At 42.9% G+C, this 13,186-nt stretch overlaps 1 protein-coding gene across 5 annotated transcripts in view; it reads right to left on the minus strand.

The window, feature by feature from the left end:
* myo9aa (myosin IXAa) overlaps window positions 1-13,186 on the minus strand; it is a 79,945-nt gene that overhangs the window by 23,967 nt on the left and 42,792 nt on the right. For 4 of the 5 annotated variants that reach the window (XM_030376458.1, XM_030376460.1, XM_030376456.1 and 1 more), the window contains 9 exons: window positions 12,106-12,203; window positions 11,558-11,684; window positions 9,395-9,484; window positions 8,939-9,055; window positions 8,554-8,688; window positions 6,599-6,720; window positions 5,733-5,874; window positions 3,763-3,961; window positions 2,743-2,862 (listed from right to left, as the gene is read on the minus strand). In XM_030376458.1, the coding sequence (XP_030232318.1) occupies window positions 2,743-2,862; window positions 3,763-3,961; window positions 5,733-5,874; window positions 6,599-6,720; window positions 8,554-8,688; window positions 8,939-9,055; window positions 9,395-9,484; window positions 11,558-11,684; window positions 12,106-12,203 (1,150 nt within the window). The remainder of the gene's footprint in view (window positions 1-2,742; window positions 2,863-3,762; window positions 3,962-5,732; window positions 5,875-6,598; window positions 6,721-8,553; window positions 8,689-8,938; window positions 9,056-9,394; window positions 9,485-11,557; window positions 11,685-12,105; window positions 12,204-13,186) is intronic. The other variant, XM_030376459.1, reaches the window with a different exon arrangement.

Below are 13,186 nucleotides of genomic sequence, written 5' to 3' on the forward strand. Positions count from 1 at the left end.
GTTTAGTCTATATTTGCAAATCAATTTCATTGGTTATTGGGGTAGCTAGAAGTTCAAAAAGTCAGAATTAACAGTCACACAATCATACTGTCATTGTGATCAAGCAAGCAGTTGCACTAGTTTAGCAATCCGGTTTTAAAATGGATATCCGAAAATGGATCACATAGGGGGTTTCAAAAGGATATTCTACTGATTTAAGATAAGGGATATATACTTTTTTACTTTTGTGCTGGCGAGGACTGCCGTCACTTTTAATGTACTATTTAAGCGATATCTTTACCATTGCCATAGCTGATTAACCCTTGGTGTGTCGCATTGTATTGCAACTATGATAAAGTTATTATAGAGGTTCATATAGCATCGGGTTTTGACGGTTTTTGTGCGTATTGGCGGAGCACTGTGTGCGTTTGTTTGATAGCACTACGTCTGTGATTGTTTGTCGGCGTACAACAATGCGCGTTTGGTCCTCTCCATATTTCGTTGCTCCCTTAGTGTTTTAAAGCTAACGATATTGCCAGCAATAAAGCCACATAATGCTGTTCCATTGATTTCAGCCAGAAGCCTAGATACCATGAAATCTCAAGGAAACATAAGATCTGTTCTTTGGTGAAAGTAGGATACCCCCCAAGTCTTTGCAGCATTCCACTTGCATTAATGACTATTCTGCTTGTATGTTTCATAACAAAGTGACTAGCATGAGGCACTTCTTTTTTTTACATCAAATTCTGTACGTACATAGTATTTTATTCACAATGTGATTTAAGTAGGTGATATAACAAACCACATCTGCATACAAAGTAGGTGACACACACTTTGCTTAAGAGTTTATTAAAACCAAAACCACTTGAGTGTAGTTGGGGTCACCTCAAGGTCAAGAGACGGTCAGTGCAGTGAGTTGATTTTTTTAATTTCTGTGCACAGCATCACCCATGACCAAAACTATTCCACAACAGAGAGGACATGGTGGAAATCCAATCAACACACACACCCCCTCAGCGAAATGTACAAGTGCATCTCAATGAATTAAAATATTGTCGAAAGTAAAAAATGTGAAACTCATTTTATATAGATTAATTCCACCAAAAGTGAAAATATGAAATATTTCAAGCCTTTATTTGTCTTGATGATCTTGATGATTATGGCTAACAGCTCAGGAAAACCAAAAATTGAGTATCTTCGAAAATTTGAATATCACATAAGACCAGTAAAAAAATGATTATTAATACAGAAATTCCAGCCTTCTGAAAAGTATGTTCTTGATTATGCAGTACTTGGTTGGGGCTCCTTTCGAAAGAAATTACTGCATCAATGCGAAGCGGCATGGAGCGAATCAGCCTATGGCCCTGTTGAGGTGCTATGGAAGCCCAGGTTGCTTGGATAGCGGCTTCCAGCTCGTCTGCATTGTTGGGTCTCATCTTCCCCTTGACAATAACCCATACATTATCTGGGATTACGATCAGGCAAGTTCGCTGGCTGATCAAGCACTGTGTTCCTATGGTCAGCAAACCAGATATCAGAACTTTGGCAGTGTGGGCAGGTGCCAAGCCCTGCTGGAAAATGAAATCAGCATCTCCATAAATCTTGCCAGCAGAAGGAAGCATTAAGTGCTCTAAAACGTCCTAGTACTTAGACCAGGATTTTTCCACTCAGTGGCGCGCTTGCAAAATCGATCAGTAAGATAGCACCATGTATCATTTGTGCCGGAACACGCCTCCGCTTTTTCGCCGACACGCCTCTTAGGAAGCAAGTGCATTGGCACGAGTTTGCTGCGGGCGAAAATCTGCTTTACGCCGGGTGCAAATTAGCAACGATACATAGAAAGTAAATTGTTGAAAGTGTAGAAAGTAAATTGCGCTGGGTTCAAGATAGGGCCCATAGCCTCCTTGTCGAGGGTGTCAACGACTTCTGCACAACGGTCAAGTAAGAAGTCTTCCCCATGATTTTGAAGCCATATGAACCAGACTGAGAGACCATTAAAAGCTTCAGGAAACCTTTTCAGGTATTTTGAGAAAACCTTGAGTCTAAATTATTCAACTTGTTCACCATATAAAAATGTTCTGAGATACAGAATTTTCATTTCTTCAATCATAAATATTAATACAAATAAAGGCTTGAAATATTTCACTTCGGTTGCAATTAATCTATAGAATATATGAGTTTTACTTTAAAAATCGAATTACTGAACTTAATTAACTTTTCCACAATTTTCAAATTGATTGAGATGCACATGAGCCCATATCCGGAGACCAGAGTTCGTTAACCCAAGGTTAAAAGGTCTTAGCCATGCCCAAGAAGCATGCAACAAACAAACCCGGTGTTAGTGAAGGAATGGCAGACCCCTGCCACCATACAGCATGTGACATGCTTGGTCGTAAGAAAGGATGGGATAAGCTTGGCGCAGAAAGAGCTGTGACCAACAAGCATCATTACTCGTCATCATTCAATCAACTCTATTATTAAATGATAGTTTTATGTGGGCCCAATCGCAAAAAATAAAAACATTTACAATCTGGTGATGGTATGATGTTGCAAGCATTCTAGATATGAAGCTTTTGAACTCCTGTGTTGGGAAAACACTTCGAACACTGGAGAAGGCATACTTGCACAAAGCATGGCTGTGCAGACACAACTACAAGATGACAATGTTGGTCTACCATCTCCCTTTAGTTTCCCCCCACCGAAACCCTGGGGCTCTAGCTTGAAAATGGGGAGGATAGAGTTATTATGGGATGGCAGCCTTACTGTACTTCTCGTCCTTGCACCTCTGCAGGATCTCTAAGCTCCTCTGATGCACAGGGTGCTGCAGAAAGCTAAAGCTATCCGCAACGCTCAAAACGGCACAGGGAGCAGCGCCATCATGCCCTTGGAGAAGCAAAACAACATCACATGAAGAGAGAACAAACAAAATGAACAGAGGAGGAGAAGATCAACAAACAAAGGGGAGGAAAAATGAGAGGGAAGGAATGGAGAGAAAAAGAAAAGACAAAGATCAATTAGACAGTGAAGTTGAGAAAAAAACAAGAGATGCAATCGTCTACGAGAGAGAAACCTGTGCAAGACTACGGTTTTCACATAGACCGAGAGACATTCAGAACTGAAGGAGGAGGCGACAGTAAGGTTATTAATTAAACTATAAAAAGGTGTGTGAAGGAAGCTGGCAGTCTATTCAACACTCCTTTAGGTCTGGATAAACCATTGGTTCTACTGATGGGGATTTTGCATGACGCGTAATTAGTTACTGAGGTGCTATGATTTTATGTAGGTGGGCAAGAGCCCACCTACATAAAAAAGAGCATAAAAAAGAGCAATCTAGTCACATCTACCACATCTAGCGAGAAAAGGGTCAAACTCTTTTGCATTTCCATTGACCGGCTAAGAAAGAATGCTGAAATAGACTGATTTGACTGAACAGGTCGAAAAAACTAACTATTACTACATTCATGGCAGCACTTTAGTATTGGTTTTCTACTTGTTCTCTACTTGTTCTCTACTTCTGAACATTTCTGATACACTACTGTGCAGTAGCGCACTAGAGCTGGCTCAATACACAAGCCATCTTTGTCGAGGAACAATTAAGGAAATTACAGATCCATCATCCTTCACAATAAGTAATGCATTACAAATTTTTCTGAGAATATGTGACGAGCCTTCTTGTGTTTCTACATTATGTAGCTATGAATATAATCCTAAGGACCATGGTAAACTAAGAATTGGGGACCCTGCCTCATGGAGTCCCCAACGCCCTCCTCTGCGGTTCGTCACCTGTGCTTTTTTTGCGCTGGTGTCTCTTCCCAGCCTCCCTGAAGGCAACCAGGGCCCTGAAGTAAGCCCGCAGCACCGCCCAGCGGAACGTGGCCGATGGGTCGATGCCAATCAGCCCACCGATGAAGGCGTTCTTGCTGCTCTTCAGCAATGCCACGATGTCCGGACGCATGTGATCCGTGTTCTTCTCCCTGAAGTCCTACGAAACAGCGAGAGCGAGAGATTAGAGTATTACATATCACATTCACAAATAGCACAGTTTGAGTCATACATGAGGGCTCTCCGGAAGACTGTTACCTAATTCCAGTAGCATTTGTTTTACATTTCATTCATAAAACATTTATTTTGATATGACAAAGTTCAAGTGGTTGCCTAACAAGATATACTTTACATGGTTGTTTATATAATTATTCCCTACTGCAATAATCAAGGGCGATAAACCACCATGATGGAAAACGGATAGTGTTTTTTTTACTTTGAGGTTTACTAGCAATAATTTGAGTACCCCTAGCCTGCCAATGGTATCCCAGGTATCCCGCTACACCTTTGAAAAAACAAACCTCAGATGCACTGATTTGGAATTTGGCCCCCTATGTCGTCATATGGGGCCAGGTAACCTCCCCTTTCTCTGCGTTGCCCGCCCAGAGAATTTGGCCCGGCACTGAGCTACGACCGGGTGAGTGCCACATGTGTGTGTGAATACACACACTGTAACGCAAGTACTGTACGCTTCTTCGTTATTTGGATAACCGTTCTGCTGTTGGTGTTGTTGCATAACATGCAACATTATAACGTAAAGCGTTGGTGAAAGACTAGACTGTTTAGGGTTCTCCAAGTCTCCGGTAGCCACTTCGACAACAGGACTCGTAGTGGGACTTATCTCGGCCTTGGTTGAGAAGCAATTGGGGGAAAGGAACGTTGGTGTTTGACCCCCTGAAATCCAGATTGAACCGAGACATGGAGAAGAAAGGGATTGGTTATCTCATGGCCCGAGATAACCCCCATTATGAGTCTCGTTTTGGAAGTACCAGGAGTCAGCAAATGGCAACAATTCCTTTCTCCTCCATGCCCTGGTTCAGTCTGTACTTCAGATTGAAATGGAAGTGGAAGAACCAGAGAAGTCGTTTGAGATTCATAATATCATCCAGAGACGCACACAGCTTTTGGCCGTGATAATATATATAATATTATATAGATACTATATAAAATGATATTATTTAGATATTGAGCTCCAAGGCTCCCGCCGGAGCAACCAGAGTGTTCTGGAATATTTACAGAACACGTCCAAAAGCTGTGTGCGCCTCCGGATGATATTATGAATCCGAACCATTGCGATTCATCCACTGTAAGGGCCACAAGCTGCTCAGGGCCACAACCCCCACCCTCCTCCTTGACCCACCTCTAATAGCAGCACGTTTGTGGAAAGCTCATTGTGGGACTGGCTCGTAGCGGCTATAATTCTGCACCAAGGCGGATATCTTGAACATCCTCAAATACTGTTTTAGGGGCCTACTCACACCTATATAAAACCATCCATAAAGTAGCATGCCATGGGACCTTTAAGCATTAACATTTTTTTTCATCTTTTCTCTGCTGAGCCAGTCAAGGAAAAAGCGATAAAGATTTTGCAATTTGATCAAAAATCCACCACGGTGCTCATGACCAGTACATTTAACATTCAAGAATTTGAACTGCTAGTCTCCATCTATGTATGTGAGCATGCCCATTGGTGTCTTAACATAGTTATTTGTCTGCGTTCCAAACAGTTAAAAACCACCCCACCTACACATACCCACAGGACGTAGTGTAATGTTGCTCTGCAATTATCAACAAATCCTTTAAACTTTACTTAAACGGTTGTTTGTCATTATACAAGTTTGTCAGGCATCCCTCTTTCCTCTTTCATCTCTAGGTTTCTTCCTTGATAACTAAGACCATTTTTCGTGGCCTTAGGGCTAGGGGTGTCTCACCTTGATGCCGTATTTGACCTTGCCGGCGTAGTGTCGGATGATGAAGGCAGGCTCCATGACAGCGGGAAACTCCATGTAGCTGTTCCCTTCATGCTGCCGCTTGAACTTGTCCAACAAGGTTTGGTTGCTTGCTTGGGGAAAGCTGAACCATGGGCAACAAAATGGAAATACTGCAAGATGCTGTAGGTAAGATTTAAGAGCTATAAGAGCTGTAAAATGTGAGGAGTGCCACAGCCATCCATCAGCCATAAGTGAGTGAAATGCAGTGTAAGAATATCCGTTTTGAGTTAAGCCCGCCTGCCTCTGTATGAGAATATTCTGAGGATCCATCTTGACGTCAATCACAGGTTTGTGAAATGCAACACATCTCAATTTCAGGAAAGAAACATGGGGAGGGAGAGAGCCGAGTGATTTTTTCTCGAAAAGCGGTAAGTTCTGAGAGTTGAACTTTCAAACAGCAGCTTTAATGGGGAGAAGATGTTTGGTAGCACTAATCACATCTCATCAATAAGCTGTCAGATGGCACCAGTTTAATTAGTCATCTAAAATGTGATTAGCCTAACACAAAATAACATCAGTTGTCTGCTACTGTCCACTGTTTAACCTTGGTCTATAGTAAAACAAAAAGAGATGAATAATGAGAGCTACAGAAACCATCATTCAATTAAGAAATCTTCTTTGCTGGATGCCTGAGGTTATGAAGACCCAGATGGGAGAAGAGCCGAGACGGATATCGAAAGCAAAACGGGGCTGACAAACACTACGAACCTTGATACTGTGGCGGTTAAAAGGCTAAAATAATGACTATTGTCATGTCAGCTCTGGATAAGGAGCATCACCATGAGTCTTGCAGGCAGTCAACTCACTTGCACTCTTCATCCAGCAGATGGAGCAGTGCAGTGGGCTTCTTGCTGATCAGGTTGATGCATCCGCTGTTGTCTATGTAGTCGATGTTGTGCCAGGTGATGCCCTCTGCTCTGTACTCCTCCTGGGAGGCGACACAAGGAACACAAAGAGTAAGGTCCAGAACACCATGACAGTGAGCCATCATCTGCATCATGATTGAGATTTTACTTTAAACGCTCCATTGAGATATTGAATCGAGATTAAGAAACCTAGAAACAAGATAAGGATTGTTGGGGGCCATGAAGAACCAGAGTCAGTGAACAGGCTTGGAGTAACAAGGGAGCAGGATGTTTTACATTCCCCTAAGTAAACAAAATTATTGGTGGCTGAGTTGCATGCTTTTCACACAGAGCTAGAAAACCCCTTGTGGTGCCCGTCTGGCTTCAAAGCGGTTTTATAATAAGTAAAATAAGTAAATAAGTAAAAAACATTAAAAAGCATTCTCAGTGTGAAGCGGTATCATTGCTGTTTCACCGGTTCATGGGAACACAAATTAACCAAGAGAGACATAATCCGAGAGAGGCTTATGAGAAATGAAGTGGAAGTGCTTCTCTGTACCATTTTCTCCTAGTCCAAAAGAAAGATAAATTCCTGTTGTATAATACACTTTTCTGCAAGAGGACAATAAGATAGTTGTCTAAATTAATTTAATTTTAGAAGGACCATCCTGAAATGAATCCAACAATATTTACTCCAACCACTCCTATCGTTTGCATGCAGTACTTGAACAGTAGATGTGTATGTTCTAAGAATACATGAGTTGACACTTCATCTGGGATGACTCGCATTTGATTTACGAGCAACGGCCTATATGCTCTCGTCAACTTTGTTGACATAATTGCTTGCCTCAGCTGCATCATCTAGAATGGGAAATGATAAAAAAAATGGAGTGAAAGGAAATTTCCCCAAAAAGTGTAAATTAATTAATGTCGGAAAGCTCAAATATTATGCTGGCATTGGGGTGTATTTGGAGGTACAGCCGTAATGTCAGCCTAAGCTGAACTATGCTCGTCATTTGCATAGCAAGCACAGCACGGTGGGAAATACTTAGAAGCAACAATTTGGTTTACACATGCGATTTTGAGTGACAAAATAAGGGGGGGAAGCAATCACTGAACGTGTATGCTGTAAAAACACATGTTTCTCTAATGGATAAGGGTTGGAGCCAGATGATACAGGAGCACTTATCACCGGCCACTATCATTATCTGAAAGGTGGGCAGATTGCTCAGCTGCAGCGCCTGTTGCAGCCCGCCGTGCAGTTAAAAAGCACAAGGTCTTTTCTTTGGTCATTTTGTCCGTCAAATCCTTTTTAAAACCTGTCAGAGCATAATTTAAAAAAAGTCCCAAGGTACATTCACATATTTTGGCACGCTTTGAAGGTGTAATTCCCTCATGTACTACATAAATCTACTTCTCATGGGAGGATCAGGTCCTCCTCTGCAATTTGTGACAGGAGTATAATTCACAGTCCATTGACTATTTGTTATACCAGAAATGTAAAGGGATACAAGCTGAACGCACTCAAAATTAATATGAACATAACCCTTAGTCTAGCATCATAACTTAAAGAATAATCTTTCTTCAACCAATTACTGACCATATAGATTCCTGTAAGAAGCTGTGAAGAAGGCGGTGCCAAGTACATATTAAGCTCAACTGTCTCGCTTCAGTAAGTCTATAAAAAAGAGGAAACAGAAACCTTGCATTGGGTTGGTCAAAGGAGGGTGCTGAGGTGAGTCATACGGTACATTGCATAATCGTCTTAAGCATTTCTAGATTGCTCAAAATCCACTGTGATGTATGCATGTTGGGAAATTTGAGAGGTGTGAAGAAGCTTTAAAATGAAACCTGTCTGGGTCCTGCCAAGTGAATGCAAGGCAGGGTACTGTATCGTGAGCGCGTGGGCTGTTTACCTGCTCAAGCTTGAAGATGTGCTGGTTGAAGTAGTGCTGGAGTCGCTCGTTGGCGAAGTTGATGCAGAACTGTTCAAAGCTGTTGTTCTCGTAGTCCTCGAAGCCAAAGATGTCCAGCACACCAATGGACAATATCTGGGAAAACATAACAGTCGTGTTCAACTTATGGTTCGTGCAGGATAGATTTGCTGTTTAATAAATGGAGCGCTTTGTTAAATACCTTACGTGCAAGTCTCTTAATTTAAACAAAATTAAATGAAAGGAAGATAACCCAAATAGAATATTTTGGAAAGGGGAAATGCTGTTTGAGGCCCCAAGGATCAGATGTAGTTCATGCTATCTTATCTCATGGAAACGTCTGCTCAAACTCCGCCGTATTCCACACCTTGTTGTTGTCCTCCAGGTCTTTGTTGTTGAGCAAGGCATGGTTGATCCTGAACACGATCCAGTCAAACAGAGCACTGTACAGCGACTTTGCCATGGAATCCCTTACGGTGCCAGCCTGCAAACAAATAATAAAGCATGCATTATTATTGCAGAATATAGTCAACAATATGTTCTAAATGTTCAGTGGTTGATGATAGGAACCAATGATGTTGTTAATGTACTAAACATGACCATCTTTTTTTTATGTCGTCATTCAGAAGCGCATTTGTAAATTGTTTTAAATTGGCTCAGAGAAAACAAGCGAGAAATAAGAACCAATCTTTTAGCATCATAACCAGTGGAGACGTTGAGGGCACCTACTAAACCCTGGGCATGAGCAGACAGTGTTAGCATGACTGTAGTGCCGAGTCCTGCGGTGTAGAACCCAGAATGTGTGGCTGGATGCTAGTCTGACCTCCGCCAACTTGTAGGGGACGATCAGCCTCTCTCCCACAGTCACCGTCTTTCGTGTGGTCAGGGCCTCGAGCAGCGTCCCTTCCTTCACCTTTCAGACGAAAAGGGGTGAAAAATAAACGTCCAAAACGGCCCGGTCAGAGTGCTTTCTTTTCCATCGTAGCCGCAGCAATATATCAAGTAGAAACAGTATAGTTTGTCTGCCGAAATTAAACTCTCGATATCCTCCCATGTGACTCCTCCTATTCCGTGACCTCCATTGGCTCCCTGTAGTAAGTCGCATCAGATTTAAGATGATTGTACTAGCCTACAAGGCGGTCAATGGAACTGCCCATGCCTGCCTCCAAGCATAGAACACACAGCCCAGCTGCCCTCGACTACCTCAGCCTGGTACCGACGTCGCTAAGAGCAAGCAAAGGTCGATCATCAAAGTCACAACTCTTCCCTGTTTTGGCACTGCAGTGTGGAACAAGCTCCCTGCTGATGTCATGATAGCAGAGTTGCTCACCAGCTTCCGCAAAAGACTCAAGACTCACTTCAGAGTTCACCTAGACTCTGCATAGCTTCCCCCCTTACACCCACACCCCTCTTACGCACTAATTGTATCTTGTACGTGCTAAATGTGTGTTGTACGTCCTTGCACAAAAAATTGTCCTTAGCATTGTGCAGCATCTTATCCTAGCTAGCTTTGTTGTATCCGGGAAGGGGTTAACCTAACAACACTTGGTTCTATGAACATCCTTACTGTACAGACAGCGATATATTGTTTATCTTTCTTCTGACATATGTGCTTATTGTCAGTCGTTTTTGATAAAAGCATCTGCTAAATGCTAAACGTAAATGTATGCAAAAAAACGGATTCTGCATTCAAACTGTTGGCACTGAGAACCTTCAAGAAGCATTTTGTATATCGTTAGAGGTGAGGACCAATGGTTCTGTTGGCCTCATGGTTGATAGAACGCCCTCATCCCATCTATTGACAGAGAAGACTGCACTGTTCTATAAACATCCTGCTGCTTTAGAAATAAGATAGAATAGATATGTTTATTCTGTTCAAATTGCACGCAAAAGTAAAACCAAGAGAGGCTAGGAATTTACAATCCACTGCACATACATTCCTTTCATTCATTTTATCGAGTCTCCTCGGGAGTAACTCGGGAGTACCGATGGGTCACCATCGTCATTCCTTTCGACAGCTTATACAGACAGGGGACGCCACACCTCTCTGCCCAGAGCCGTCCTTTATGCTTTCAATCTGATTTGTGGTGATTGTGTGTGTACGTGTTTGTGCATTATCTTTTGTGGTGTGCATGTTCACCTTGGTTGCATGCCTGCATATCTGCCTTTCGTGCTTTTGTGTGTGATGGTTACTGTGTCTACATGTGCATGACCATTTGCATTCCTGTGCGTTTTTTCTCTGTTGCGCAACAAGTACCCAGCAAACGTCTATTATGACGCCTATGACAAGTTACAGCTCTGCTGCGCCACACTCACTGCATGAGCAACAGACGGAAGACCCACAGATGAGCAACGTTTACTTCAGTCCACTGGGTAGGCTGGTAGACTGATCTATCCAGCACACGTCTAGGTGGACACGCCCACCTGTGATGTCACAATGCTGCACATTTTCAAACCTGCTTGTAATGTCAAATCACACTCACACCTGGTGGTATGATATGCCCCCTTTAACCTCTCACCCTCAAAGCAGGCTCACATGGTTATAGATGAGGTCATTAAAATGCCTGCTGTAAAATTGTATCTTGATTTATTTGACAGGAATGGCTGAGAAACCATCCCGAATTCATCAAGTAGGCAGACCATCTGGTCTGCGTGGTTAAAGGCATGTTAGACGGAGGACTTTAGAACAACTGCAAAGAGACGCGAAGCGTCTTTAGAAACGCGCTCCAGTTGTCCCCCTATTTATATAAACAGGTGCATCTCAAATTTAGAATATTGTGGAAAGGTTAATTAAGGTTAAGACATTTTTTACTGTGGGTGCATTGAATCGACATAATATACGAGTTTCACTTTTTAAATAGAATTATTGAAGTTAATAATTTTTTCCACAATATTCACATTCATGAGATGCACCTGTATGAATAGAAACACAAACCAACATGAAGAAAGACAACATGACACCAATGACCAATAGATGGTAACTCACCTCCAACAGCTCCGAGACGATGGGCAGCACCTCCGGGTTGCAGATGTCGATGGCTTCATCCCGGTAGGCCTTCCTCTTATAGCGGATGTTCCCCAGGTGGAGGATGGCAGACAGCAGGGAGAAAATCCTGAAACAACGGACAGAGACGGGTGAGCCAGTGATACTGGTAAATTCGTTGCTCTGTAACATGTGCAATGACAATAAAGTTCTATCTATCTATCTATACTAGAACACAACGAGGATTTTAGATGTACAATGACTGCACACTTTCTCTGTGTCCGTCTCTCCGTCTGTATGACACAGATCCACCTGGAGAAACTGCCTGCAAGAAGGTGCAACTTTCCACGAGGACCAACTCTGACAGTGTGTGTGTGTGTGTGTGTGTGTGTGTGTGTGTGTGTGTGTGTGTGTGTGTGTGTGTGTGTGTGTGTGTGTGTGTGTGTGTGTGTGTGTGTGTGTGTCTTTCTGTGTTGGTGTCTGTGTGTGTGTGTGTCTTTGTATGCATGTCTCTTTGAATGCGTGTGTCTCTCTGTGTCTGTGCGTCTTACTGTTTGCGTGTGGCCGGCAGGAAGCCCACCATCTCCATGGCCAACTGTAGCCTCTCAAAGTCATGCTTCAGGTCCTCCCCCTCCACTGTGAAGCAGTCCTGCGACCACAAGAAGGACACTGCATGTCACCAGGTTAGTTACCAAGACAACGCACTTCAACTCATTCCCCCACGTGGGACAGGCTACAGGCTATGGTTGGCTACTGCAGCATATTATTCATAAGCTAGACATCTGCTGAACATCTTGGCTGGGCTTCATTGTGAGGTATTGGGTTCAGGGGCATCTGCTAAATTTGGACATCCCCAATACACAAACCCTTTGACATTTATACGGTTGTGTCAAACTTGGTTGTGGCAAAATTGTTCTCGATACATAAATGAGGGTCTCATTCTGTTTACTGTTTTAAAATCGTAGAATCGGACAAGACAAGAAACTGTGGCAAAGCGCAGAGAGAGGAAGCAAGTCCTTCTGAAGGGAGGGTTATCATTATGAGGCATGGATTTGTGCTGGTGGGGGGTGAGGAGGGGGTAGTACTCTGCTTTTTTTGTGGAAAACGGCGCCCGGCTTTTCCGGCAACGCAAACCATGGAAAACTGGCAAGCCGCAGAAAAAGGCTACATTTGTGAGTGAAGTTTTATATTACTGAGACGCAGGACAAACCAAACTGATGGAAAAGAAAAGGCAGATGAGGGGAGACTACCTCTGCTTAAGACAAGCCAGAGCCACACACACACACACACACACACACACACACACACACACACACACACACACACACACACACACACACACACACACACACACACACACACACACACACACACACACTGGAGTGTTTAGCCTTCCCAAGCCTCCTACCTAGGATATCTGGTTACCGTTAAAAGCTGCTCCCAGATCTCAGAGTTCTGTCTTAGTCACTGAAAACAAATGATCATCACCCTACGCATATTCGTGATTAATGGTGCATCTAGAAAGATCCCCATTCTATTTTCATACATTTTTGGAGCAATATGTGAAGTGCATGTTGATCATCACAAAGGGATATCTCAAGCCAACAACTGTAATCTACAAAGACAGACCTA

Source organism: Gadus morhua, chromosome 14, assembly GCF_902167405.1.
Source record: "Gadus morhua chromosome 14, gadMor3.0, whole genome shotgun sequence".
Lineage (NCBI taxonomy): Eukaryota > Metazoa > Chordata > Actinopteri > Gadiformes > Gadidae > Gadus > Gadus morhua.